The sequence below is a fragment of the Pogona vitticeps genome, chromosome 4 (assembly GCF_051106095.1).
Source record: "Pogona vitticeps strain Pit_001003342236 chromosome 4, PviZW2.1, whole genome shotgun sequence".
Classification (NCBI taxonomy): Eukaryota; Metazoa; Chordata; class Lepidosauria; order Squamata; family Agamidae; genus Pogona; species Pogona vitticeps.
Window position 1 is genome coordinate 85,152,264 of NC_135786.1, and position 26,893 is coordinate 85,179,156.

A 26,893-nucleotide genomic window follows, 5' to 3' on the forward strand; every position below is an offset into this window, starting at 1 on the left:
TTTTGTGATACATACAATGAGTTTATAGCTCTACCCAATGGAGGAATATATGTCAAAATGGAGCATAGGCATTATTTGGGCTTTTGATAATAAGTGTGGCTAAGATACAAATTTGTGTTTGGGACATGTTTGCAGGATTAGGATCTGGAATTCAAGAACCCAAATAGATGCTACCTGAAGACGGCAGCCAAACAGACTAAGAAGCCAGAAGTTGCACTTCAGGGGTAAAATCTGGATACTTCCATACCCTACAAAGACTGGTGGTGAAATAGCTGATGATGGGTAAATGTTTAACTGGGAATGGGCTTATTATCTGGAGAAAAGATGTGGTGTGCATTATTGCAAGAACAAGAGAGGAAGAACAGTATGAATCTGGAGAAGTTAAAACTCTAGAATCTAATACGCAGAGGAAATTATATAATTCTATTAGATTTATAGGCAAATTAGGTGAGAATCATGTTACCAGGTCCAGAGTTGGAAATGTTAACATTCAGAGAATATAGTTCCCAGAATCCCTATGGTCCAGAAAAATAACATTTTTTGTTCTGATAGGGCCTAATACCATATGCCTTTGTAGCTCCAGAGTTTAAATGCAGAGTAGAAGAATAAACTGAAATATCTGGAGTCCTACTTCTAGGGCTAAATTAAACATTATGCCCCTTTCCTGGTCTTTGACCGTAATAAAGTATTCATTCATTTATTCAACATTATGCTCCTTACACTAAAGGAAAAGATATGACTGAGAGTCCAGCTGTGATGTAACATTTCTGAGACAGCACCTCCCAGTGTGCTCTTGGTTTCTGTAATGAGCTCCTTCTATTGGTATGCTGTTCAGAAAATGATAGCTATGAACATTTTACGTTGGCTGCTTCCTGACCAGATCAGGAGGAATATCTCCTGCAAATGTTGGGCTGAGGTGCTCCTCCACCACCCACTCCAGCTTGGACCACAAGCCTCCCACGCAGTGCTTTTCAAACTATGTTCTTGGAAAACCATATAATTTCCTATATATGTATTGAGACTTCCTCAGTTTGATGAGCTGTCTGAAAGAAGAAGGGGTTGCTTCACTTTGTCCACAGCATTATGTACATGCACTTGGTCATTCATTTTTAAATACACTGAGCTGCAGCCAGTCATATAGAAACATGTCCAGAACACGTTGAGAAAATGTTAGTTTGTTTCCTATCCCCAGAAAAGATGGGATGTATTGTGTACCTAAACAAAAGCTATAAGTTAGGTATGTTCCAAATGTTAGAATGCCTTTTAAACTAGAATGGAATTTCCGTGCTTGCAGAATTATGTATCTTTGGCCACCTTCTCTTCCCATCTAGATGTTGATCTTCTCTATGTATCTCCTACATAAGCAAGTTATTAAATAGGAGGACTGGAATCAGTTGATGCCCACAATGAGCAGGAAACCAAACAGCAACCTTTAGAGGTCTCATGTTTCTTAGTAGATACTGGATTTTCATATGGAAGTTCACAGGTTCTACCCATGCCATTTTCAGGCAGAGCTGAAAATATTTCTGCCTAGAAGTCAGAAAGTAATTGCAATGTAAATAATACTAAGGCAGACAGACCAGTATGATACAGTTTCCTGTGTTCCCATATAGGACGTCAGTGGCCCTCCTCCTTCTTGCTATTACTGCCTGATCAGCTGTCCTTCAGATGGAAGGAATGAAATAAAATATTTGGGCTCAACTGATCCTCTAGCTCTGGATGGTTATGCAGACTGGATCTAAAGGGGTGGTTATGAATGGACAACAACAGCTGAAACAAAATTAAGCACACCCTCTTAGGGAGGAAACCATTTCATGATCATCTTGCACTGGTATTTGATAATCTAATAATCTTAGAACTACAGTGCTGGAAGGGACTCTATGGATCATCAAGTCCAGCTCATCTCAAGGAGGCCCAGTGGGGAATCAAATTCCCAGTATCTGGCTCTGCAGCCAGATGTCTAAACTGAGCTATCCAGCTGTTGAAAAGGAACACTTGTACACCAATGTGTAGATCGAGTCCTGTTGTGTCTTCTAGTGATATGTTTATTTCTTAGATTAACTCTCTTTAATAGGTGTGCTAAAAATGTATGATAAAGCCATGAATCCAAGGATACAACTACAGTTTGTACAGGTATTCTTTTGTCCAAAGACAAAAGTGTTTACCATTATTTAGTCAAACCAGACTGAATTCAGACATACTGTAATACTCTAGTGGGAAGATATTTTGTCAGGGAGAAAAAAAAGACAGCAGACTGCAAAAAAATTGTTTCGGAGCCAAAAAGGATTAAAGTGTGATTCAACATTTATGCAACCTTCATGAGCAATACACAATACATCAAGCAAGTCAATTTACTTCAGAACAAGGAGCAAGGAGATGTCAGAAGATTTCACAGCTTATGAAATGGCAGAGGGAGTTTTACAAAATCTGATGGTCTAGTTATTCCAACAGATTAACATATCATGACTTGTATAAAGTCTATTGTACAAACAGCTGGAGATCAATGATTACCGTACCATCATGAAAATCTCAAGGAGGCAAATACCTGGAACATACTGTAAATAAGGCTGAATACAGAAAAATCTTGTCGAGACAGTTAACCTCATCTAGAAACATAGACAGCTGTCTTATACTGAATCAGAGCATTGTTTCATCTAGTCTAATATTTCCAACCCTGACACGGCTTTCCTTGTAGCTTCAGGTAGGATTCTTTTCTACCTGAAGACCCCTATTGAAACGTTTCACTTTCATGTACTCTCCAGGCCTGGCCCTGTTTAGTTTCCAAGGTCAGATGAGATTATGTTGGTTCATATGGTAGAATATGTGAGCCAAACAGGGCTGAAACATCTGCCAAGACACTGGAGACGCCTTCAGCCATGTCATAATATTATCATAGCCGAACTTTTGTAGGCAAAGTGGTATCTGAAGCAGCTGATATTAAGGTGGATATTTCTAAAATGTTTGTGCAGAGAAATAGAATGTCATGTTCTTCCCACAAAAACAGTGGCTTGCAAATTTTAAGCACTGTTGTACTTGCCATCGTTACTTATCATTTTCTGTAATGCACAAATGCAGAAGCACATTTAATATGTTTTAAGGCAATGAGGTCCTGTGGACTAATTACTGTTTACTAATTACTAATTACTAATATACTGGAGTGTATACTCCAGTATATCCCGCATTTCTTTGCAAAGAGCAGAGGTCTAGACATTCAGAAATGTTTTAGCAGCTTGATATGGAAAGTGTTCCCTGAAGGTAGAAAGTTTTAAAATCACTGTCTTGCTTCAGAAAGCAGATTTATGGGTGCAATAAAGTTGAGTAATCTGGTGGGTTGGCCAGAAAGAGTGCTCTGCTTCTAATGGAAGATTACAAGAATGACAGAAAAAGGGGGTAGATGGCATTGTGGATAATCCAAATGTACGTATGTGTGTGTTCTAAATGTATAGGTTCTGATAAAACTTCCATTTGTCAAAACCCATAACTTTCAATGGGAGCAGATGACAAAATGAGATGGATCTGACATTTGGATCCTCATTGCACGGGTCACCATAATGCTCTTCAATTTGCACCAGCCTGATATTATAATCTGCCCCCCACCTCCTAAAGTCATGGTTTAAACAGTATTTGCAGATCAAGAGAGAAACTTCTTTAATAAATTAGTTGCCCACTTAATGTAGCTTTATTCTCTTCAAACAGTCACCTGGCTTATTTGTCTGACTTCTCTGGAAGTATTAGTAGCTCTTTCACTGTGCTTATTTCTCATTTGTGGTATGTTGTAGTTTGGATCAAGACATAGCTGTACTTTTATAGTTTAGAACCTGGTATTAAGTAAGCTGAAAATTCCGGCTCTCTTGATGTCACGTTTTTGCCCATATCAATTTCTATGCTTAGAAAGCATGGTTATAAACAGTAAGAGTGGAGAAAGGGATAGAGGCACACCACTTGAATAATTTTTGTTTGTACAGCAAAATATATAACGTGTAGGAAGATATCTCTTCTCAAAGAAGCTGCACACACTCAGCAATTTCTCCGTGTAGCAGAGGGAACAGTGTTGTGTAGCTATAACTGGGAGGGCAATTTGACCCATTTTGTCAGATAAGGTTCAATCGCTTTTTGGAAATGTGTTCTCCCCAAGAATGCAGCTGTCAGTACAATTGGCTAAAAGTGTTGTCAGGAACCCTTTCATTAGAGCCCATATACAGTGAAGTTGTATACAATTCCTTAAGAATTATGGCAATAGCCCATAAAGACTGGCCATTAGTCTTCAAGTGTCCTATCCACTAGGTACGTGAATAGCTCTGACTGGTTTGACTGGAATTTTGTGGATAGTAGACGTGAAGGCAAAAATCCTCCCAGAGATGTTACACAACCTAACATTAAATAGAATTGTGTTAGAGAAAGTGGGTTGCCATGTGGGTGTTTTAAAAAAAAAACAATAAAATGCAACACAATTGTTTCTCATGAAATGGCTCTACAGTCTAAAATTTTCTTGTTCATATGTTGTAAAATGCAGCCAGAATAAAAAGGGCTCTTCTTCTTCTTCTTCTTCTTCTTCTTCTTCTTCTTCTTCTTCTTCTTCTTCTTCTTCTTCTTCTTCTTCTTCTTCTTCTTCTTCTTCTTCTTCTTCTTCTTCTTCTGTGCTTACTTTCATTCCATATGTTTTCAGTCAGCATGGAACAGAACTGCAGTCGGTCTGGATTATGTGAACGTCATAGACCTCCAAAACTGTGTCCTGACAGTCCCATGCCCCATCATAACTAAAAACAAGTTTGCTGTGAAAAATTTGGGCTCATTGTGACTGGTGTTGCCTTCAACATAATAAAGATGCACCATGCAGATCCTACCATGATACATTATTCTATCTGGACAGTGCAATACATGGCAAGGAATCTGTTATGCATACTGCAGAGAATGGTGAAAAGTAAAATACTGATTAGATCATGTGGTGATAGGAACTGGTTTGGATCATAATTTGATTATCATCCAACTGTGTAAACCACCCAGAGTGGCCTTGGTAGCCAGATGGGCAGTATAAAAAAATCAATCAATCAATCAATCAATCAATCAAATCATCTTTTATAATAATAAATTGTTGTGCAGGTAGCATGGATGGCTAAAGTGAAGTCTTCCGTTGGCATACATTTCATAGTATAAAGGGTGACAAAAATTGTTGAGGCTTATTCTGGGAGTGACAGCTTGCATGTTATGTTGAACTAACATGACCAGGGTTAAATAGAACTACAAGCAATTCCAAGGTGTCATATATAATAACCTCTCAGAGGAACAAAAAGTGGGACTACTAAACAGAAAAAAATATATATAACAGTATCTAAAGTATTTTTGGTAAGAATGGCATGTGCTGACAGCGTGTGGGTATGCATTTACTATTATGATAGCTTATATTCAGGTATGCAGTGCCATCTGGAAGATGGAACACACTTGTTTTCTGCTCTTCCAGAGGATAAGACCTGAATGGATGAGCACAAGTTACAAAAAAGGAGATTATGACAAAACATTAAGAAGAACATCTTCGCAGCAAGAACTGTTTGCTAGTGCAGTTGAATCCTTTGGAAGATAGATGGCTGTGCTTTGCATTTGAGCAGTGCCCGGATAACCACCTGCCGAGGATAATTTAGCTGCAAACGTCCCTGCTAAGGGGTTGGACTAGATTACCCTTCAGATCTCCTTCAAGTCTACACTATTTTACGATTCTATGGTTTTAGAAAGTCTTGTGGGTACAGGCTTATTTTATATACTGTCACTATTCCTTCCAACCCCCCCCCCAAAGCATGTGATCATTAGCATAAGAGAAGTATTAGCATTTCAACAATAATAGCAACAAAAATCTAGTTGCAGTCATAAGAGAAATATGCTAAATATTTGTATAATTTTCTTATTGACAAAATTGTGGGAAATGTATAATTACTGAAATATATAATTAGCAACTTACTTTTAAAAATCAGTATTCCCAGACACATTTCTTATTGCTGCTCTGATTCCCTTAATTAGGATTTAATCAACATTAAGAAACTCAATGAGGATCTCTGTATATTTCTGCAAGAAGTAAGTTGCAGCAATCCAGGCCTAGTGATGTACTTTTATGTTGCATTGATTGCACATGCCTAACTCTCCTAGTAAAATCAATAGGACTTAAAAGTGCTTAACTGTACAGCTGGATTGTGCCCTGTATTTTACAGAATCATCTCAGTTTTCACAAGGTTACACAACTCTTTGTGTGTGTGTGTGTGTGTGTGTGTGTGTGTGTGTGTGTGTGTGTGTGTGTGTAAGTGTGTAAACATATTTCTGACATAGCCATTCCTTGTAGTTTGGGTGAAAGCAACAAAACACAAGTCTGCAGTCCTTACTGAGGCAAAACACTTTCACTATCAACCAAGTTCCTGTACTGTTCCTCCTTACTCCTCCATACACCTTTCTTTCTTTCTTTCTTTCTTTCTTTCTTTCTTTCTTTCTTTCTTTCTTTCTTTCTTTCTTTCTTTCTTTCTTTCTTTCTTTCTTTCTTTCTTTCTTTCCCTTTCCTTCTTGACAACTAAGAGATAAGAAGGAATTTCTCTTCTTTCTCCTAGCAAAAGAAAAGCAAACACAATAATCCCTGTTTATTGTTGCAAGGTTTGTGACCCAGGCTTGCTCCCGCTCCTTCTCTGCCGGCACAAAGGTCAGGAGCAGCCCCTACGTCAGTGTGCTCCCTTTTCAGAGTCTTTTTATGTACACAAGCACCTACCTTTGGAAATGAGAAATATATTATACATAATATGATCTACCCCACTGAATAGCATAGCACACGTGATGAATCATTTCACATACCCTTACTTTGATCGAGAAATCTCTGCAGGGTAGTACTCTTGCAGTCCAAAAGAAAAATTTAGTTAAAGGACCAGTATCGGCTAGAGTATTGTTTTCAGCCTATTAATTAAATACCTAGTTTTGTATATAACATCTTTCGCTTTCATGTTCTGCTGTGCGCTTTGAACAATTTATACCTAAAGAAAAGGTCCTGTAGCTTCATCTGAGAGACCGGTGAGGATCACTTTGAAAGGCAAGAGAGCAATTTAAACAGTGCTAATAGTAAAACGGATGATAGCCAGGGAATTCTTATTGGCATGCCGTGATTCTATCATACAGCACACAATCTCACTTGCCGCTTTGTAATGAAGACAGAAAATGTCTGGGTTTCTACATTTCAGGGTTCCAAAGGAAAGCTTTTGAATGTGTGGACAAGACCTGCTTTTAGAAACACATGTGGAACATCTCATATATCTGTGCCCTGCAGACTTCTCCTTTCTTACCCCATCATCAATCACCATATTTTCATATACATTCTTTCGTTTTTGCCTCCCTTTCTTTTATTTATTTATTTTTTTAAAGATGGGTAGGTGTGGAGTGGGGGATTGGTATTAGTATGCGTTCTGAGTAAAAAAATGTATGTTTTCCTGTTGGAAGAAATTAATAAAATATCATAATTATGTGCCATCCAGTCAATTCTGACATATGGTGACCCTTTCGAGAGTTTCCTAGGTATAAAGTACTCAGAAGCCATTCACCACTTCCTTTTGGGCTGAACCCATCAATAATAATAATAATAATAATAATAATAATAATAATAATAATAATAATAATAATAATAATGATGTGTCATAAAATCAATTTTTTACTTATGGCAACTTTTTCTAGTGTTTTCCAGGTAGAGAATATTTAGAAGTAGTTTACCATTCACCTCTTCTGGGCAAATGCAGCTTGCCCAAGGCCACACAGCCTGGCTCTTCTGGGATGCACAGTGGGGAACCTCTGGCTCTGCAGCTGGGTTATCTCACTCACTGAGCTATCCAGTCAGCGTCCAACTAGAATAGACCCACTGAATGAATGGATCTGAAGTAAATACCTTTGGAAGTGTTTAGCTGGGGCTAATGTCTGGATGTAGCCTCTGGTACACATATGCACCGTTATTTCTAATGACATAATTTGGAGCATTCTGGTTTCAGCATTTGAATTTGCTAGCATAACCAATCTGGTATCTGAAGATGTCAATAGATATAAACCTTGTCTTAAGAAATGACAGTTCTCAAGGTACTTTGGGGAGAAGCAACAAGAAAAAAGGCAGAATTAACTAATTATTTCTGCCCGTGGAAAGTTTCCATCTGTGGAATGAGAAGGGGCAGATTAGAAGAGTATTGGGAGGCAGGATAGGAATTGTTGAAATTCACACCCCTCTCTATTCTAAAGATTGAAGCCTTCCTTTACCAGAGAGATCCTGCCCAGCATTATGTCCTTTGTATTACTAATTCTAAATGCATGACCCATGGTGCTCCCATGGCTATTCACCTACAGCTTTGCTACTGTGTCCATGTAGCACTGTACTGCTGGCACACATGAGAGCGAAAGAGCAAGGAAACTGCCAAATTATGGCTGTCCTGTGTTGCTTCACGGGGGTGACACATGGCCAGGAAGAAGCTGAACTGCTGTCTTGCCAGGGTTTTATTTTCCTGACTAGAGCCTATATTCTAACATGGAGTCTAGACACCATGTGGTGATTTTCTTTTCTTCAAAAACATATGTTTTTGCTTCTGTGGAAAACAGATGGGAGAAAAGGTCCATTTTTCTTCCAATTCACATAGCAAACTCTTGATGACTGTAGCCAACACAAAAGGGGTTGAAAAATACCAGTTACCATCCTCCTGCACTTTCACCATCAACACACTGCTGTGACTTGATGCTAGAACATATACAAGGATACTTTACTACACTAAGGAACAGTATTCTTGCCTTGATGACTCTGTTATTTTGAAAACACCATACCACTTAACTCATTTTCAAGGCCAATGTTACTTCTGAGCATAAATTGCTTCAAATGACATTTTAAAGCCACTCTCTCTTTTTTTAATGCTATGAGAATAGCAAGAATGATGACAATTGTAAGCATGGAAATATAATAAAACTGCTATATACACTAAAACTCATGCCAATAGAGCCAAAAGGTGATTATACTTTTGAAGGCTAACCAAATTTAAAATACTCCCCTATCTGACTTTCACTACAGCTCTTTCTGTGCATAAAACTAACGACCCAGATTTTCTGGCATGGACTGTATAACTCACTCAAGGAGAGTGACCCCAGGGCAATTTGTGGTGGTACAATGGAGCTAATATGGGAGGACTGCCCCTGAAGCTGACATAACTCACTCCTGAAGAGTGACCCCAGGGCAATTAATGGTGGCAAACAGAGCTAATGCAGGAGGCTTTCAAACACCAATTTAGCCTTTTGCAGTTATTATAGCAAGAACGAAAGAAAAGAGGGCATGTCCAAAAATCCAGGAAGTGGCTGTGAATCTGACATGGTTGTCTCACCTTGATTCAAAGCAGCAATTATTTTTGCACCCCAAGGTATTCAGGCACCAGAAAATTTGATGTGAACACTTTTCACCCCTTCTGAGGCCACACAAAAGCCAAAATAATTTTAGCACTCTTCACACCACTGATAGGTTGTCTTCAAGACCAATGGATATGAGTTTTTAAAATCCTTAACTAATTTTTCTCTTACATTGTATTTTCATGGTATGAAAGTAGGACTATGCTAACTGCATCCTTCATATATCCCTTCCATAATGAATGCATTTACTCTACACAGATGTAGTAGCTGATATAATCTTAAGAACTGAACCTAAGGCAGAAGCAGCAGCTATTTTAACTGTGCACTATCAAGGAAGTTTCTTACTGATCTTGTTCCTTTTCAGGGTTTTCTAGGTACAGAGTACTCAGAAATGGTTTACTGTTTCCCTCTTTGGGGTGTCCTGGGACTGTGCAGCTTGCCCAGGGCTGTAAGGTAAAGGTTCCCCTTGACAATTTGTCCAGTCTCACTCCTGTTTCCAAGCTGTAGTGCCAGTGTTTGTCTGTAGACTGTTTCCGTGGTCACGTGGCCAGCGTGACTAGACACAGAACTTCCCACCCAGGTGGTACCTATTTATCTAGTCACATTTTTACATGCTTTCAAACTGCTAGGTTGGCAGGAGCAGGGTGGCTATTCTCCTGGGACGTTCTGTGGGGGATCAAACTCCCAACCTCTGGGTCAGCAGCTAAAAACCTAACGGAGGGTGCAACTATATTGCCCAAATTATCTAATAGTTGTGTTGTGGTATTATTGTACTGCTTCCTGTCACATGCCCTTTGTGTTGCTATCCCAGTCCTCCTGGGGCAGCCTCAGTGGAACCAGGTTGACTGAATAAAGGGAACTACACACTCTTTAAATGACCTTAAATAGATTCAGCATTGGCACTTTCATCTGCCTGTGGGTCTATTTGACTCCATCTGCATTCTGTCCTTGTCTATAACCATCTTGTCCAGAGTTAATTTCCCCGCTCTTTTTTATTTTAAGTGCCATACTGCTGCATATTGCAGACAGAACGACTCCAGCACATATGTGATGGAATGCTAAAGTTGAACAGTTTATTTAAAAAGTTTAGAAAGGGAAACAGCTCAGACAGCACGTGTAACTGCTGATTTCCTGATGGGACAGCATCCCGCACTACTGCAAACACACCACTAAGATGCAAACACACCACTAAGATGCACAGACTACAACATGATGGCTGTTTGCACTACTAAAAATGGATTTTAAAAACCCAGCACAAAGCAAAGCAAAGCAACGTGTGCTGCTTATATATCGCCCCATAGTGCTTCAAGCGCTCTCTGGGCGGTTTACAAGTTAATTATGAAGGCTACACATTGCCCCCCCCCCCCCCAAGCAAGCTGGGTACTCATTTTACCGACCTCGGAAGGATGGAAGGCTGAGTCAACCTTGAGCCGGCTACCTGGGATTGAACCCCAGGTTGTGAGCACAGTTTTGGCTGCAGTACAGCAGTTTAACCATTCAATTTGAAATAAACAATCTCCCAATGGGTGTTCAAAATAAACAAGTCCCCAAACAGTGTTTTTCCCACACTTACAATAATGTTGTGCAGTTGGAAAATGTTGAATCGATTTGTATTGTGACAGACACAGTAATTGGAAGAGTATATTTCAATGTAGTTGCACCCTCAGTGCCAGCCCCAATCTATATAGGTTATCATAATGGATCATGAATTTAAAGCCAACACATCTTAGAATGTATGAATAGAGGCTTCTGTGGAAGCCTGGTCTAGTGAGATGCCGGATCCACAACCAGCCTAGGTAGTGTACATAGTTGAAACTTTTGTACAGCATTGTGGGCAATAGTCATTTAAAAAAAAACATAAAGCACGAGTCGGGGAATGTGTGTCTCTGCAGAGGTTAGATTGCAATTCCTATCAGCTCTGGTCAACAAAGTCAAAGGGGAGGGAAACTGGCAACAAAGAATATACTAAGCCACAGTCAAAGGGCGCTGTTACACTGCTGAGACAAAGCAAGTGTTGGGTCAATGACAGAAGATATAAAAGGCCCTGAGTTCTGTAATGTATGAAAGTCCTCTTATAGATTTACTAATGTATCATAAACATTAGGCAGCCCATAGCTACGTCAATCACAATATAAACTTTATTTTTTTCTGGGGAATTAACATGCTTTGCAAGAGAACCATTTACAGTTACTACTTCTGCAGCATTGTTACTTAGTACCAAACAAAAATCTGAAGCTCACTGGAGGATTCCCATTAAATGGTGGTGTTGAATATGTTGCAGTGGATAGTTCTGAAACAGGATGATCTGGTTCCATTTTCTGACCCAGCCTTGAATTCCTCTGGGTGAACCTGAGGCACAAAAACATATACTGTCAACTGGTTAAAATGTGAGCATCATGCCTTGAAATGCTTGGACAATATATGGAATAATACTAGCAATAATAATTATTCAGATCAGTGGGCAGTACAGCCAAGATTAATGTGTAAGCAACGAGAGACGTTTGGTGCCCCCCCCCCCAGTAACCATGTACTGTACTGTGATATAATACACTATGTGTAGGGTTCCTGTTACTTTTCCCTCAACATCACCCTCTTGGAAACATAACATTACGCCACAGAGCTCACAATTCACGAGCCGCCATGTCAGAAGGCATGTCAAATGACAACGTGTGAACAATCCCAGGCCGAGAGTTTAATTTTTAAAAGCCATCGGTTCTCAGACAAAAGAAAAGCACCTTTTATTTTGGAAACGGATGGTGTCTGTGTGTATGTGTGTGTGTGTGCGCGCGCGCGCGCGTCTGTAGGCGGAGATGGATGGAGAAGAAAATCCTTTCGGCAGTCGGAGGAATTTCACTGAGGAAGAAAAAGGCAAAGCAGTAGCTGCTTGTCATACGAGTGAGTGAAATGCACACTATTTCCTTCCCCCCCCCACACACACACACGCTGACACGGTTCCCACGCGTTGTTCGCTTCCGTCGGTACGCAGGTTTTCAAGTGGCCTCCTCTGACTGGTGACGGGGGGGGGGAGAGGAAAGTGCAAGCAAAGTGTGCCCCGGGAGCAAGACCGACACACTTTCCGTGCACGGACACGAAACCCCCTAACCGCAAAAGAAACAAAGAAAGTCCCTCCGTCCCTCTACCTGGCGTATCTTAAGAGGCTCTTTTCAAAATTTATTTTCGTCCTCTTCTCCCTCCCGTCCCCCTCCCCGGGTCTTGCCGCTTAGCCTCGCGACGAGACGCTCAAGAGCCTCACAAAACCGAACGAATTATTAAGGCTGCGAGGGAAACCATGAGGGGTGGGGAAGAATGGCGGACGGGGTTTGGGGGGGCGGCGGCGGCGGCTGGGAAATGTTCGGGTGTCCCTGCCTCGCGTCGAACTTTCGAAAGACACCCCCCCCAAAAAAATAAAACAACCCTCCGCTCGTCGTAACCTTCCTGCGCGCACTTGCCGCTCGCTCTTGGCTCCCCGACCCCACCCCGAAACGGGGCTCGGTTGCCCCGGAGAAACGGCAACCCCACGGGGGCAGCTTCTGGAGCACAAAGGCGGGAGGAAGCCGGCGGCGCCTATAAAGTTTAAGGGGCCCGGAGAGTTCTCGGCGGGAGCGCGCCGCCTCCGACCCGGCCGCCCAGCCAGCTTTGCCCGGAACGAGCCAGGCTGGTGAGGCGAGGCGACGCCTCGTTAGTCAGTCTGCAGCGCCGCGACCGGCTGGGAAGGCACCCCACGAGTCACGCAGGGCATCCGGCCGGGGGGGGGGACCCCCACCCCCGTTACCGGCCGCTTTCCTCCCCTTGCTGTGGGCCTGTCCCAACATTGCGCGACCTCTGTGGCCAGCGCTGATCCACTGTTACCGGCTGCTGCTGCTGCCAGCGCCGCCAGATCATCACCCCCCCCCCCTCTCTCTTCCCCCTTCATTCTCTCTCTCTCTCTCGCCCACCTTCTTCTCTATGCCTCTCCCCCAAAGCCGTGCAGCCGCCGCGAGCAGCTCAAATGGAGTGGAAAATGGCCAGTGGTGGCAGATAGAGCCTTTAGATTATCTCCTTCACGTTTGGTACTACTTAGCTCCCTCTAATCTGCTTTTATTTGCCAAAAAAAAACACCAACAACACCCCACTAGCTGGGGCTGGTGGGGTGACGAGGGAAAGGAGAAGGAGGCGAGCTTTTCCGTTTTCTGTGGGATGTTTTTTTTTTTTACGGCCCCCGTTTCTATACATGATAATATGTTTATATGATTAGCAGAGCCCAGGGGTGGAGAGAGAGAGAGAGAGAGAGAGAGAGAGAGAAAGAGAAAGGGGGTGGCGACTGGAGAAGGAGGTGGAGGCGGGAGGTGGCTCCGGTTCAGAGCGAATGGAGAGTCTGTGTCAGGACTTTGCAATCCCCAGTTACACACCGAGAGGTGCATGAACGAAAAGGAGCTGGCAATACAATTCACTGGCTTTTTTCCTCCTCCTGGACGATTTCACGCCCCTTCTCTCTCTCTCTCTCCATTGCTTTGAGCGCGACCAGCTTGGCTCTTGATCTCCGTTCACGGGGCAGCAGCAGCAGCATCGGAAGGGAGAAAACGAAGCTGCAGGAAGAAAAGGATGGCTCCGAACTGGATCCTGCCAGAGGCCAGAATGACATCCTGAGAGATGTAAATGAGGTCGAAGAAGACGGCGGAGGCAAGAGGGCATTCACCCCCCCCTTTTAATTGGCGCGTGAGTCTCGGTGCATTGCCATCGCAAGCTCTCCTACACACACACACGCACACGCACACGCCTTCTCCCACTTCATCTTCCTCCTGAAAAATTACAGAGTTGATCCCGGCTCCTCCGGGTTGGCGATCGGCTTTCTTCGCCTTCGCGTTAGTTACCTCGAGAAAGCGAGACCGGACTTGCCGAGGCGGCTGGCATCGAGGGAGGGTTTCGCACCGAGCGCTCCTTTGTGGCGGTGCTCTTCGATCTACCAGAAGAATCACTCCGGAAAAAAAAAAAAACCTCGCTCGCGTGTGTCTGGACCCCCCCCCCGCATCGCAAAAAAAGCCTCGTTTTCTCACCTCCCTTCCTGCACACCCCCCCTTCCAAAAAAGAAAAAAAAGGGAAAGAAGCAGAGTGTGTTGGGAACTGCATGGAGAAAATGTTGACTTAACCCCTAGCAAAGCCCTTCGGCTGGCCGGGCTTGCTTGGAGGAAAGGAAGGAGGACGAGAACCACCAGCAGCAGCAGCCGCCTTGTGTACGTGTTGTCCCAGCTCAGCGAGCTGCAAAGCCAGCTGCTCGCGACGACTGCTTTCACTTCTGCCCAGCCCCGGCTCTTTTGCCTGCCCGGCGATCCCTTTCTTCTTCTTCTTCTTCGCTCCAATTCTGGGCTATTTGTGGCTGGCGCTTCCTGGGGCCCAAACTCCTCCGTCCCCCCGTGATCGGGAAGGGTGCGATCGCCCTTGCATCCCTTTCCCTGCGCCTCGCCACCGCGACCGCTTGCCGGGACACCCCAGATGCAAGGAAAAACCTGGCCCAGCTTCGGCGGCGAACCGCAAGGTAAAGTCGCGGCGGTGGGGGAGCTGCTTTTCTCGACTCGCGGTACCTGTTTGCTGACTTGGATCGCCCCCCCCCCCCTTTTTGCGAGCCGCTGGCACGCGAGGGGGCTGCTTACTTTGAAAGGATGGGTGGGGGGAAGCTCTCGACTCTCTAACCCTTTGTTTTCCCTTTGGGGAGGGAAACCCCGCCAGTAAATCCCTAAGATCTAAACTATTTCTCGTCCCTCCCTTTTTCTCCTCTCCTCTCTGTGCGTTCAGATTTACCTTAAAATATGTGTATATATCTCTACTGCGCGCCGCATAAATCAAAGTATGGGAAGGGGGGTAGTGCTAATAAGGGGGGGTGGTGGACATCCAGATTGAGAGCCAGGCGGGGGGGGGAGAGAAGGAAGGGGGGAGTGAAGGGGGAGGATGGCGCTCTCCCTTTCCTTCCGAGATCTGCCTCCCGCCTTCCTTTGGGCACCGAGGGAGCTCGGGTGAGGCTTAAGGCTGAGCGACCGAGGGGGGCTTTCCCAGACGCCGAGGGAAAGGTGACCTGAAAACGCAGCCACACGTGAACCTGCGTCGTCCTTAGCTGGCCAGGCAGCGGCTGCGGGGAGGACCGGAGGCGGTTTGGGTACGGCGGCCAGGCCTGATCGGAGCCGAGCTGCCCGGCCCGAAGGGCGGGAGGAGGAGGAGGAGGCGCCCCTTTTGGCTGAGGGGCTCTGAAAGGGTGGGCGGGAGTTGTGAGGGAGAGGAGAAGAGAGGACGGCAGGATGGACCGGGGAATGCCCTGGAGATGGCCAGAGGTCAGTGGACCTGGAGGGGGGGGGGTCGGGGACAGCTTCACATCGGAGGGGGTCCTCCCTCCCTCCTTCCCTCAAAAAAAAAAAAAGGCCAGCTTTTTGGGTGCACAGCGAATTGTTGCGTTGTGCGCTCTCTCGGGGACCGGCTGCAGCTCTGGTGCCTTATTCATTTGTTTATTTTGGAGTGTGAGTGGGGGTGGGGGGTGGGGTGGAAAGAAGAGAAATCTGCCCGGTTTGCTAAACTTTGCCCGACCTCCGTTTGATCTGGAACCGCTGGGGATGGATTTTAATCGAACCTTGTCTTCTCTCCCTTGCCAAGGGGAAAAAAAGTGCACCGTTCACGGACTTGCACGGTCTCTGTGAAAGCAGGGCAAGACGCCCCGGAGATTTCTTTTTTTCTCTCTTTTTTTAATTTTTATTTTTTAAATATGGAGGATTTTTTAAAAATGGGGTTGTATTCTGCTATTGAAAACGTATTTTGAAAACTATCCTCTCCAAGCGAGTGTGCCAGGGAGTGGTGTAGGATGGAACTTGAAGTAGACTTTTTGTGGGCAAGGGTGAAGGGATTTCTCTCATACCAAATAGTTTGCCTGAGGGTGGCAGCTCTTATTTCTGTGCTAGAAAGATACTGGGGTGTGTGGCTGTGGGTGAGTGTGTGTGTGGAGTGGAGGGAGGGTGCCTTTAGGAATCCCCCCCCTCCTTGAAGTGGGAGGGGGAAGCTTTCAAAAAAGCCTTGCAAGTTTCTTGCTAGCAGCAAGAGCCATCTGGATCCTGTTACTGGAACAGGCACTTTTCTGCTCTCCCTTTCTCTGGGCTGCTCCACCATTCTTTCCTGTGTGTACAGCTTCGCTAGGCAAGTCTCTTTACTCCAGATCCTTTTTAGAAGAGTTACTCGACTCTGGCACTTGGGTCTCATTCATAGGTATGCGTGCGCCTAGCAGGCCCTGCCAAGTCCGGTCCTCATGAAGTCATGTCGTCCTCTGACAGGAAAAGTTGGTTCCCTTCGGTGAATAATAACTTGTTGCACATCTATATTTTGGTTAAAGCATGAGCGAGCTAGAATAGTCCAGCTAACCTTTGCACCTTTTTTTTAAAAAAAGAAGCTTCCAGATAAATTAAGAAATATATGTATATGCATTTCCCCCTGTGTGGACATAGGAAAAGGCTGCCTTTTTCTTTTTCCTTTCTTTACTTGCAAAAATGTAGGGCCACTTGGAGACAATGCTAAGAAAGTATGTGCGGCATATTGAAAATGGGTTTTTAGAATGTGAAGGGATTTGCACAAAAATTGTGTGGAATGCATGATAGCCACTTTTTCCGGTTATCTAAATAGGTGGAAGAGGTGTTTGGTTACAGTTCTTGTAGGCAAGAAAAGCTTTTTTTGCCTTAGGCTTCAGATACAGAGGGTTTCTACCTTTAAAAATGAATATGTTTATTGGGGATACCTGACTGAAGTCTCTGGATTTTTGTTCTGGAACTAATCCCAGACCCTTGAGGTGGTGGTGGGCTTTGGACATAGTTGATTGGGCAGTGAGTAAAGATATCTTATTTGGGGCTTCAGGTGCATATGTGTGTTTTCCTTAAGAAAAATGTTTTGTGGTGAGATAGAAAGAACTCCACAGAACAAACGTTCTGTTGTTTGGCTTCTTCAGACACTCTGATTCCCTCCCTTTTGTTGCCTGCCACTAAAAGAGGTGCCATTTCACATCATTCTGCACAAATTGTTTGAATTAATGCAAGTGTGAATTCTTACCGTTTGAAGGGGACTATTAGCATATCAAAGGTTTCTTAGCTTTCAGCTCAATTGAGAAAACTTCAGCCTGTCTTCCATTTGCTTCCAAAGCAGAGGCCCAAAGGGCAGTGGAGAATTGTAAAGGGGTAAAAAAAGGGGGAGGTGGATTTAGGTTATGTTTCTGAACTTCTACTATTTTGTAATTATGCCACTGAAGAACATAGTCTGTAGGCTGCAGGCCCTTGCAAACGGCCAAACAATTATATTCTATTGATTAATGGGTTGTTCTAAGAAAAAAGGTGACCTTTTTCATGGCAGCCACTGTTGCATAGTTTCTGGTGTCTCCCGTCTGTGCTTTTAGTGGGATTTGCAAGGCCTTTTCTTCTGGACTCAATGCTTTGCATATGGCCTACACATTATTGAATTAAGGGGGGGGGAACTTAATGGAAAAGAATGTCTAATTGCTTCCAAAACAATGGCAGTGCATGAATCTTTGAAATAAAATTCAGTTCCCAGCCTTTGAAGTAAGCACGCGTTTCTCCTGGAAATAATACCGTTCGAACAATAGATTCCTTAGGGTGTGATACAACTTTTGAAGGTTGGAATGCTCTGTTTGATAATGTGTTATTATGATTCATATCTGGTAAGAGAGTGATCAAAACACCATCCTGGTCAGTTAAAAAAAAAAAATTTACTTGCATATTATCAATCATGTGATTTATTTTCTTGTCGTTAGTAGAAGTAGTGTGATAAGTACTCTTGAAATAGCGCTGTGAAGAAGTAGCCATGTCAGTTGCCTGTGGAATATTTATCACCTTATTTTAAGTTAGTTTATGTTGCCGTCACATATATGTTATTTGTGATTCATTAGTTACTGTTTTCCCCGCTATGCTTGCAAAGAGATATGGCTTAGTCTACTCTTTCATTATCTAGGAAAACAAATCAATATTCATAATCTGGCAGACAATGAGCCAAGCAGAATGCAGTACTCCTTCAATAAGTTGGGCTGATTTCCAAACAGTAGATCATTCGGGATGAGGACGGAGAAGTCTAGTTGGTTTCATATCAGACAAAAGGAAAAGAATGTTTCCACCAAGAGTACTGCTGGGCTACTTTGTTACTTCATCTATCAGTAGGTATACACCCATAATGTCCTGTGCCTTGGTAGTTAATATTTGGAGATAAAGATAAATTGTTATAATGTGAGAATCTTTCAGAAGATTCTTATAGTTTAGTTTCACAACTGGGCTTTGTAGGACTAGCAGCCTTGAAGGAAAGAGTGTAGCATGGAAGACATTTCGAGACTTAGGCTGTTTTTAAGGCATCAAGAACTTTATAGGGTGTAGTAGGTGTGTGTGTATGTGAGTGTTTCAAAGTTTTTAAGTGGTGTGTTATTTCCATACTTAAGTTCCTTTAAACTAGGCTACTTTGTACACAGATTGCTATAAAGGAAGTACTTTACCTCTCAGGGCCATTAATCTAAAATTGTCTTCAATGTGTTGTACATCAGCTTCATCAGTGACAATCTCAAATTCGACAAGTCTCACATGCTGTAAAATTCCTTAGTAGAAAGAAATCCACCATTCTGTAACACAAAATTTGACCACTCAGACAGAAATTAATGGATAACAGTAGTGCTTCAGCTGCCATTTTCAGTCATAGTGGATTACTATTCATTGGCAACAAGAACTGAACATAGATATTCAGATTTGCTTTGGAAGGTAGTAGCTGGAGACATCAGAATGTGGAATCAATGTGTGGTAGAACAAACCAGTTTTAACATGGAAGATTCCACTAAACCGTAGTCCATGCACATGGTTTTCCTTTTCTGTCACATTTGGCCCTTTTATTCATTAATAGACTGACATCAAAGAAAGCCAACAAATGTCCAATGTTATTAAAAAGAAAAGAAAAGATGCAGATCTTTCATGTAGTCTTGGAAGTCTTAATTTAAGGCAAGCAGTTGGAGTTTTTATTGCAGCCGTTTTCACAATCAGCAGAGACATTAACACCAGGCTTCTGGGTGTTTTGCTTCCTTAAAATGAGCAAGAAGAGAACATTAAAAAACAACGTTTGCTTAGCGGTTAGCTCATAATGTGAACACTTCAGAAGCAGCCGCCATGTTTCATTTTGCACTACTCCCTTTCAGTGCCATATGTCAGAATTGGGAACTACTAAGATGGGATACTTAATATCTGCTAAGAAAATTATAATGATTTCAAAAACAATGTACAGTATAAAGAATTAGTTCTGAATGCCATCAATTTGTAATAGTTAACCTCCTTCTTTAATTGAAACAAATATATATGTAGAAGGTTTGGAAATATATCCCTCCCACCCCCTTTAAGATATACTGCACCTGCTGGCAATATGTTTTGCTCAAGTAACATTTGGGGAAATCAGCTTGATTAATACTGAAGAAAGTTGACACTGAGTTGACACATGAGTAATTAAATGAAGATTAGAAAAGATACTTTATTTTTAAAGCCAAATTTATTTGAAAATACGAATTGTCTGAAAAAGGCAAGACAAGATTTTAAGTGGTATGTGAAATCGAGAATAATTGTCGTGAGTATATTTAAAAATGGCCTTTTAAAGTTGAAATATTATTGGCTAAGTCCCGGTGCTTGTGTCTTTTTCAGACACTTGGATATATTTAACATGGCAGCTAAAACAAGGTATTTTAAGATACTTGTAATAACTTTAGAAGGTGAAAGGTAAAAGACACTGTTAAACTATGCCCGGGATAGAAGCCTAATTTGAAATCTATGCATGAGAGGAGAAACGTAGTAAATTTTAGTGAAATTATCATTAGTTATGCTTCTTACATGGCCAGAGCTGTTTTTTCCTAAGTATATTGCAGATGTGGTAAGTGCAGACATGGAGAAGATGGGTAGGTGGCAATTATAGATCATTCAGCAGCAGAAAAATATTTATGCACTCTTAAACATGACCCTATTTCTTTTTTTCTGCAGAGTTTTGTAGTCCAGTGATTGCAGAATTGTAAAGGCAAATGGAAGAGCAGAAAGTGATTTGAAAGTGATTGTCAATATTACTTCACAAGGCTGCTCAGTATTTACGAAGGTTTTAAAGACGGAGGCATCTGATTCTCAAGATTGCTTAAGAGTGCCATTCTGTTTATGTCTACTTAGAAGTAAGCCCCATTGAGTATAATAGGGGCGGCTCCAAGTTTTGTGTGCCTAAGATTGCAATCTAAAAAGAACTTGAGATTTTTCAGGAAGGGTTTTTTCATCACTTAGGGTCTAAAATAATTCTGCCAGACACACCTAGCCTAGTGAAGGTGATCATTTTTTATTAGCTTGAATACAAAGATGGAATCACATACCAGCATAGGTGCACAATATTCATAACTTTTATTGAAGTTAATATTTATCTATCTGTCTATCTGGATAGTACAATTCAGGAACGAAAACATAAACTGCAACCTGATACAGTTTGATTGTCACTTTTATGAGGGTTAGAGGATTCTTTATCAGGTTTTTGAATCACAGCAGAGACAAATCTTAAATTGAATATTTTACAAGTAAAAGAAGCAGTATATAATTTGCATATGCCATTATTTTTCCTCCCATGTGGTATTTGTCAGGCTTTAATGGTTCAACTGCATGGAAGCCTGTGATTTTCCTCCATAAATGTAGTTTAGAAAGGCATAATCGAGAATATTGCGGTCTGTCTAAGGTAAATGCAGAACCTAACATTTGCAGGTGGGATGCGGTCTGAAGCAGCAACATCAGCATCCACAACAAAAACACAATTGCTTGCATTTCTTCTACAAATGGCAAGTTTAAATGCAATGTGTTTAATTACAACAAAAATGAAGTTTTATGAAGTAACGTACTTCCTCTTTGTACAAGATTTTATGGGTTTTGTGCTGGTAAGTAAAATCCCATCACGCTTGTATAATTTTGTTCAATTATCAGAGCAGCTAAGAGGGGAAAAATCAATTTACACTGAAAAAAAAAAGCACACAGAAATTAGATTACCTTGTTAAGTAGGGACTTGCTAGTTGTGTCTGAATTGTTTGTCATTATCAAAAGGTGCCAAATCTAATGCACAGAGAGTGTTGGCTACCTCACATGCCCACATGTGTGGTCTTGCTACACCATTGTAATGTAGTGGTTGGTGTTAGGTGTTCATAAGCAATAGCACCAGTTAATGTCAGCATGCATAGCATTAACTTTACATAAGAAATTGAGCAATATGCTTCACTTAAGTATTCAAATGAGAGAAGTGATTGCACAGTTCATTGGGGTCTCTGTAGATCTCTCTTGTTTCCTAATAAATGAAAATAAAACTTTCAGGAGAAATCAGGGCTCAAGATAAAAAGTAAGGTTGCAATTCTGTTGCTGATCATTTGAGAATAGGTGTCACTGCTATTCTCAGTAGACATGTATAGGAATAGTTAGGAAATTTGTTTAGAGAGGCCACAATAAACCCATTTTTCAGTGAAAGGGGACGTCAATCATGCAAAAAATTACTTTTTATTTAGTATAACATGCATACACCAGAATAGAAGGAATTTTTCTCTGGACTTTTCAAAATGCTGAGATTTATCTGTGGGCTGCATCCTTTGCAGTATAATGGTCCTAAAATACTTTGTGTGTTATATAAGAAGTTAGAATTTGTAGGCCTTTTTATTATTATTGTTTGCCCTACTAAACACTTGCTTTGGTGTAGTTTCATGAAGCCCATAAAATCTTGCTCCACTGACTCACTGTAACTCCTGGCTACAAAGGGCAGACGGCATAACAGTTTAAGTCCTGTGAGCCATTTGTAGGTCACAGAGTCAGCTCACTAGAATTTCTGAACAAAGTGGCTGAAAAGGGAAGACAAATGCTACCTGGAATTGAGATGTTTAAACCAGATCACTTCCTCAGGGTAAAATTTAGGCATGTTTTAGCCCAGATGTAATGTCTCCCTCTATAGAGCACTGCATTAATTATGGTCTGACAGCAGAGCATGCACTGTGGAGAAAAGAGATACTCTTCTTGGCCAACAGCCTAGAATGAAGATGTTATAAACATAATAAAGGGCTGGGGGTTCAGTTCCCCCACTGTTCCTTCAGAGAGAAGAGCCGGCCTGGGTGGCCTTGGGCAAGCTGCATAGTCCCAGGATGTCCCCAGAAGAAGGGAACACTAAACTACTTTTCTCTACCTAGAAAGTGTTGCCCTATGTCAGAATTGATTTGACACCACAATTGATAGGATACACTCTTTTTTTGCTATTTGTCTACATAAATACTAAGTAGCTTTAAATGAATACAATTATGATGAAGGTATTGATTTACGTGCCATCATTTCTGAGGTGTAAAAGTTACATTTTAAATAAAGTTTAGTCCCTCCTTAGTTCCTTCCTTTCATACTTCCTTCTTCCCTTCCTCTTTTTCTGCTTGATGGGGCAATGCATGGTAAAGGTTTTGAGTAATCCGGCATCCATTCTGTTTCAGAATCTTTTTTTTTAAAAAAAAACAGTTGATTGTTTCTTGGATGAAACATGTAGCCTCATATTTAAATAAGTACTTTTCATGCTTTCTTTGAACTGCTTGTTGTGTCTGCTGTAGGTATTTTCATATCAATCAACACCTTGAAATGATTATTACTTTGCGACTAGATGACAGAATACTTTAACTTCCATTACTGCCAAAATTGTTCTTTGCTGCTGGGGAAATGGATGACTGATCTTCTTTTGGATTCTGAGATTTCTGTTTGGTGGCTGATAAGATACAAAGAGAGTTCAATTTGATGCTTAGATTGATATGGAATTTGGGACTGATTCAGGAACAAGGTTTCAAATGAAACAGAGCTGCCCGTGAGCTAAACCAAGAAGCACTTACTCATAAAAGCACGTTTGAGGAATTGCTGAATTCCAGTTTTTCACCATACTTCAGGGATTAGGGCATAGATCTACCAGTTATAAGATGACTTTCACAATGACATGAGTCTCAGAAGTCCTATTTGGGTTGTTTTCTTAATTCAGGCTAATCATTGGGTGCATAGTGTACGAAAGGAAATGAACAAAATACCTACAGTCACAAGCGGGACATACAGCAAAATGTTGCAGTGTGCTGTTCAGGTTTTTACACAGCCTATCCTGTCTCCTCTGATTCTCTGCCTTCCTCTACCACATTTTGTGGTGACTGAGCATATTCAGTCCTCAGTGGGGTGATTTTTGTCCATGTCCCCTTTAGAATGTTTCCCAAATATATTTACTCATATTTTTCTATCTTTTACAAATATCAACATTTGTCTCAGTCTGTGGATACTTTCTTTTTTGGGATTGGTGCTGTTTTAGCTATGTAAACAGTGGCATTCTCTGGCCGAACAGTAGAATAAAAATATCAATATTTTTCACTGGCGTGCCAAGAATTTCTGTCACCTGCTTCCACCTGATGGACTATATGTATAGAGGATTAAAACAGTAGAGCCATTCTGCTAAGCTAATTCTGCTATTGCTTTTCCACTTAAACTGTTGTTGGGTGGCATCCTTTTGGCAAACTCTTGAGTCAGATTTCATGACAGAACATGATGATTGAGATGAGTCAGCTGTTGCCTTAGCTCTTTTTTGCCGTGTCATAATCTTTTTCTCTTTGACGAGGATAGAATGGACAGGTTTTGCAACCCAAAAGTGAATAATGATGTAGTTTTGATTTGGGTAAATAAAATGGGTGTCCAGAAGCATTCTTCCAGGTGTTTTCAAACTAGCACATATGCCTTTCAATAGTTCAGCTGAAGTTGTTCATTATATATTTCATGACAGAGTCTTCATTGAATGACAAGACCTGATCCGTTTTCTGCTGAGTGCATCTGCATGCTTAGGCTTAATGTATGTTATAATCACCACCATCATAGCTGATTTAGCAAACATAGAAGGGGTAGATGGGCTCTATGTTTATGTAGTGCCTTTACATGCATCTTGATTAGCTGCAGTTCGAAATTATTAAAAAAAAAACATGGATGGCAGTGTATGAAAAACGGAAAGGAAACAAAAGCCAAGAGTTCTTGGAGAGGGATTGTTCCTTTAAAAATGTTTGTCCTTTTCTTAAAAATAAAAAAATAAAGATTAAACTTTGGGAGAAGTATTGTTTAAGTTTACCAAAAACAAATTCCCACGCCTTTATTTTATGAAATGTATCCAGTCATTGCAGACTGAAAACATCCTGCTCCCTTTCTCCCTTACCATAGTGACGTTGGCTCTCAAGGCCACATCATTTCATGTAAATATTACTGAAAAGGACTTGCTAATGACAGATGATAGATTTGGCCACTAGAGGCTTTCCTGTAACAGAAAAGAGCTGGATAATATATGCTTCTGTATGCTTAAAAAAATCTTTTACAGAAGTGTGTTGCATTGTTTTCTCTACCAAGTGATATTTCTGTAGACTTCTTTAATGATTCTACCTCTCTGTGTATTGTTCCATGTTTTTCTTTGATTTTCTAAAGAGTAAATTAGTTTTACTAATTTTAGATTAGATTAGAATTTTTAGATTCCCAGTGTGGTATAGTGGATGGAGTGATGCACTAGGACTCTGAAGAAGAGGGTTCAAATCCCTACTCAGCCATGGAAACTTAACTGGTGGGGTTGAACTGGTAAAACCACTCTTTACCTTGAAAGTCCGAAGTCAGTTCCAGCTTGATGGCACAGAACACACACAAAACAGTTTTTTATCTCTACCACTTATGATTTCAATTGTACTGTATAGGTAAAATTTTATAGGTGAGAACTGGATTAAACTGCAGTACTGCAGTCAAAACTCTGCGTCTCCACACCCGGGTTGAATCCCGGTTAGCCAACTCAAGGTTGACTCAGCCTTCCATCCTTCTGAGGTTGGTAAATTGAGTACCCAGCTTGCTGTGGGGGAAGTATAATTAATTAATTAAATATATTTAACTACCCAGAGAGTGCTTTAAGCACTGTAGGGCAGGATATAAGCAGCATGCTGTTTTAAAATATATAAGTTGAAAATGTCTTGCCTACTTTATTGGGGGACTATTGTGGCAAGAAATGAGACTTGAATGACTTGGTCAGTATATAAATTCAACTAACATTAGACCACCAGTCTTTAATTGTTTGTATAAACGGTGAGTTATACTATTAAGGCAAATAGTAGAAAAAAATCTGGAAGAGAGGTAATTTTGCTTCTTCATCGTGGTCTTCTGTGAATGCACACAAAGGGTTAATACCAGCGCCAGCGTTGGGCCTCTCGGAACGTTTTCTAGCTGCAAGAGAAAAGTAACAATGTTTAGGACTACCCCTACTGCGCACGCCCAGCCTAACCGTCCCTCAGTTCCATTTTTCCGCCTAGCGGTTTGGAGCCTCTCGTCTTAGCTGCGTTTATTGCTGCGTTATTGCGATCTATCTGATTTTTGGCTTTGACCTTTGCTTCGCTCACGGACTACCCTAGCGCTTTTTCCCTTCAACTTGACGACCCGGTGTATATTCTGGCTTACTCGGACTGTGTTTGGACTGCTCTGCCTTATCCTTGGACTTGTCGTTTCGGTTTCCTTACTACCCTATGTCCCCTTCAGGGCCGTTCAGCAGGTGTGTGGTGTGCGACCGCAAAATCCCCCATCAAGACGGCCACGATACTTGCCTGTATTGTTTGGGCGAGTCGCACAATCCCAAAGCTTGCCCACACTGCAAAGCCTTCACTAAGGCCGCTCTCAAGGCTCGCCAACAGCGCCTTAAACTTCATCTGTGGGAGTCAACGTTGTCTTCCACGGCGCCCTCTGAGGGGGAAATGGCTTCCACTTCTCGAGCAGCTCCTGTTCACTCAGTCGTCTCCAAAGTTTCCAAAATGTCGAAGAAATCCGCGTCGTCGAAATCGGCCGCTCCTGCTTCACCCGAGCCTCCGGCTCCGAAAGCTAAGCCGTCGAAATCGTCCAAAGCTAAGGCGGCCGCCCAGCTTAAAATGACATCTATTCCACTTTCTCCGAGCTCGGGTTCCATCCCATCGCCAATTCTTGAGGAGTTGTCGAGGCGCTTCGGGGCCTCGGCCGAGGCACCCGCACCTCCTCCTGCTCGACGTACTGAAGTGATACCGCCTTCGGGAAGGTCTTCCCCGACGCCGAGCCAGTTAGTCGCCGTCACTACTGGCCTCGCTTCTGCCCCACATAGCCCTTTTCCTGCGGGCCAGGGGTCGCCTCCCGTGTCGATCTCGTCCGTACACTCGGACTCGAGATCTCCTCGAGAGAAGATACCTCGATCACCTGTGCGCTCGAGGTCTAAATCTCCTCGAGGCGAACGTTCTCGCACGGAGAAGCATGGCTCCCCGAGTCGGTCCCCGTCCTCCGGCCGCTCGAGGTCGAAGTCTCCTCGACAGAAACGATCGAAGAAGAGGCATCGAGCTTCCACTCAGTCCGACTCTAGCGATCGCTCGGACTCGAAATCCTCTAAGCGTAAACGCTCTAAGAAGAAGCACCATTCTCATCGACGTCGTACCAAGCACCGACGTCGGTCCTCTTCT

General features: G+C 42.3%; 2 protein-coding genes across 40 annotated transcripts in view; one reads left to right on the plus strand and one right to left on the minus strand.

Moving 5' to 3' along the window:
• Positions 1 to 26,893, plus strand: part of ADGRL2 (adhesion G protein-coupled receptor L2) — a 723,239-nt gene that overhangs the window by 473,721 nt on the left and 222,625 nt on the right. For 25 of the 39 annotated variants that reach the window (XM_078393053.1, XM_072997863.2, XM_078393034.1 and 22 more), the window contains exon 1: positions 14,754 to 14,893. The exons of 9 other annotated variants lie outside the window; for them this stretch is intronic. The gene's annotated coding sequence lies outside the window, so the exon portion shown is untranslated. Of the gene's footprint in view, positions 1 to 12,143; positions 12,277 to 14,753; positions 14,894 to 15,287; positions 15,509 to 15,538; positions 15,681 to 26,893 lie in introns of those variants that run through there. 5 more of the 39 variants (XM_078393035.1, XM_078393048.1, XM_078393051.1 and 2 more) reach the window with 3 other exon arrangements.
• Positions 11,498 to 18,197, minus strand: LOC110082526 (uncharacterized). Its single transcript, XM_078393063.1, has 4 exons — positions 18,105 to 18,197; positions 13,317 to 15,098; positions 12,117 to 12,234; positions 11,498 to 11,730 (listed from the first exon to the last, which is right to left on the minus strand). Exons 1-2 carry the CDS (start codon positions 18,195 to 18,197, stop codon positions 13,905 to 13,907), a joined length of 1,287 nt encoding a protein of 428 aa, XP_078249189.1. The 3' UTR covers positions 11,498 to 11,730; positions 12,117 to 12,234; positions 13,317 to 13,904.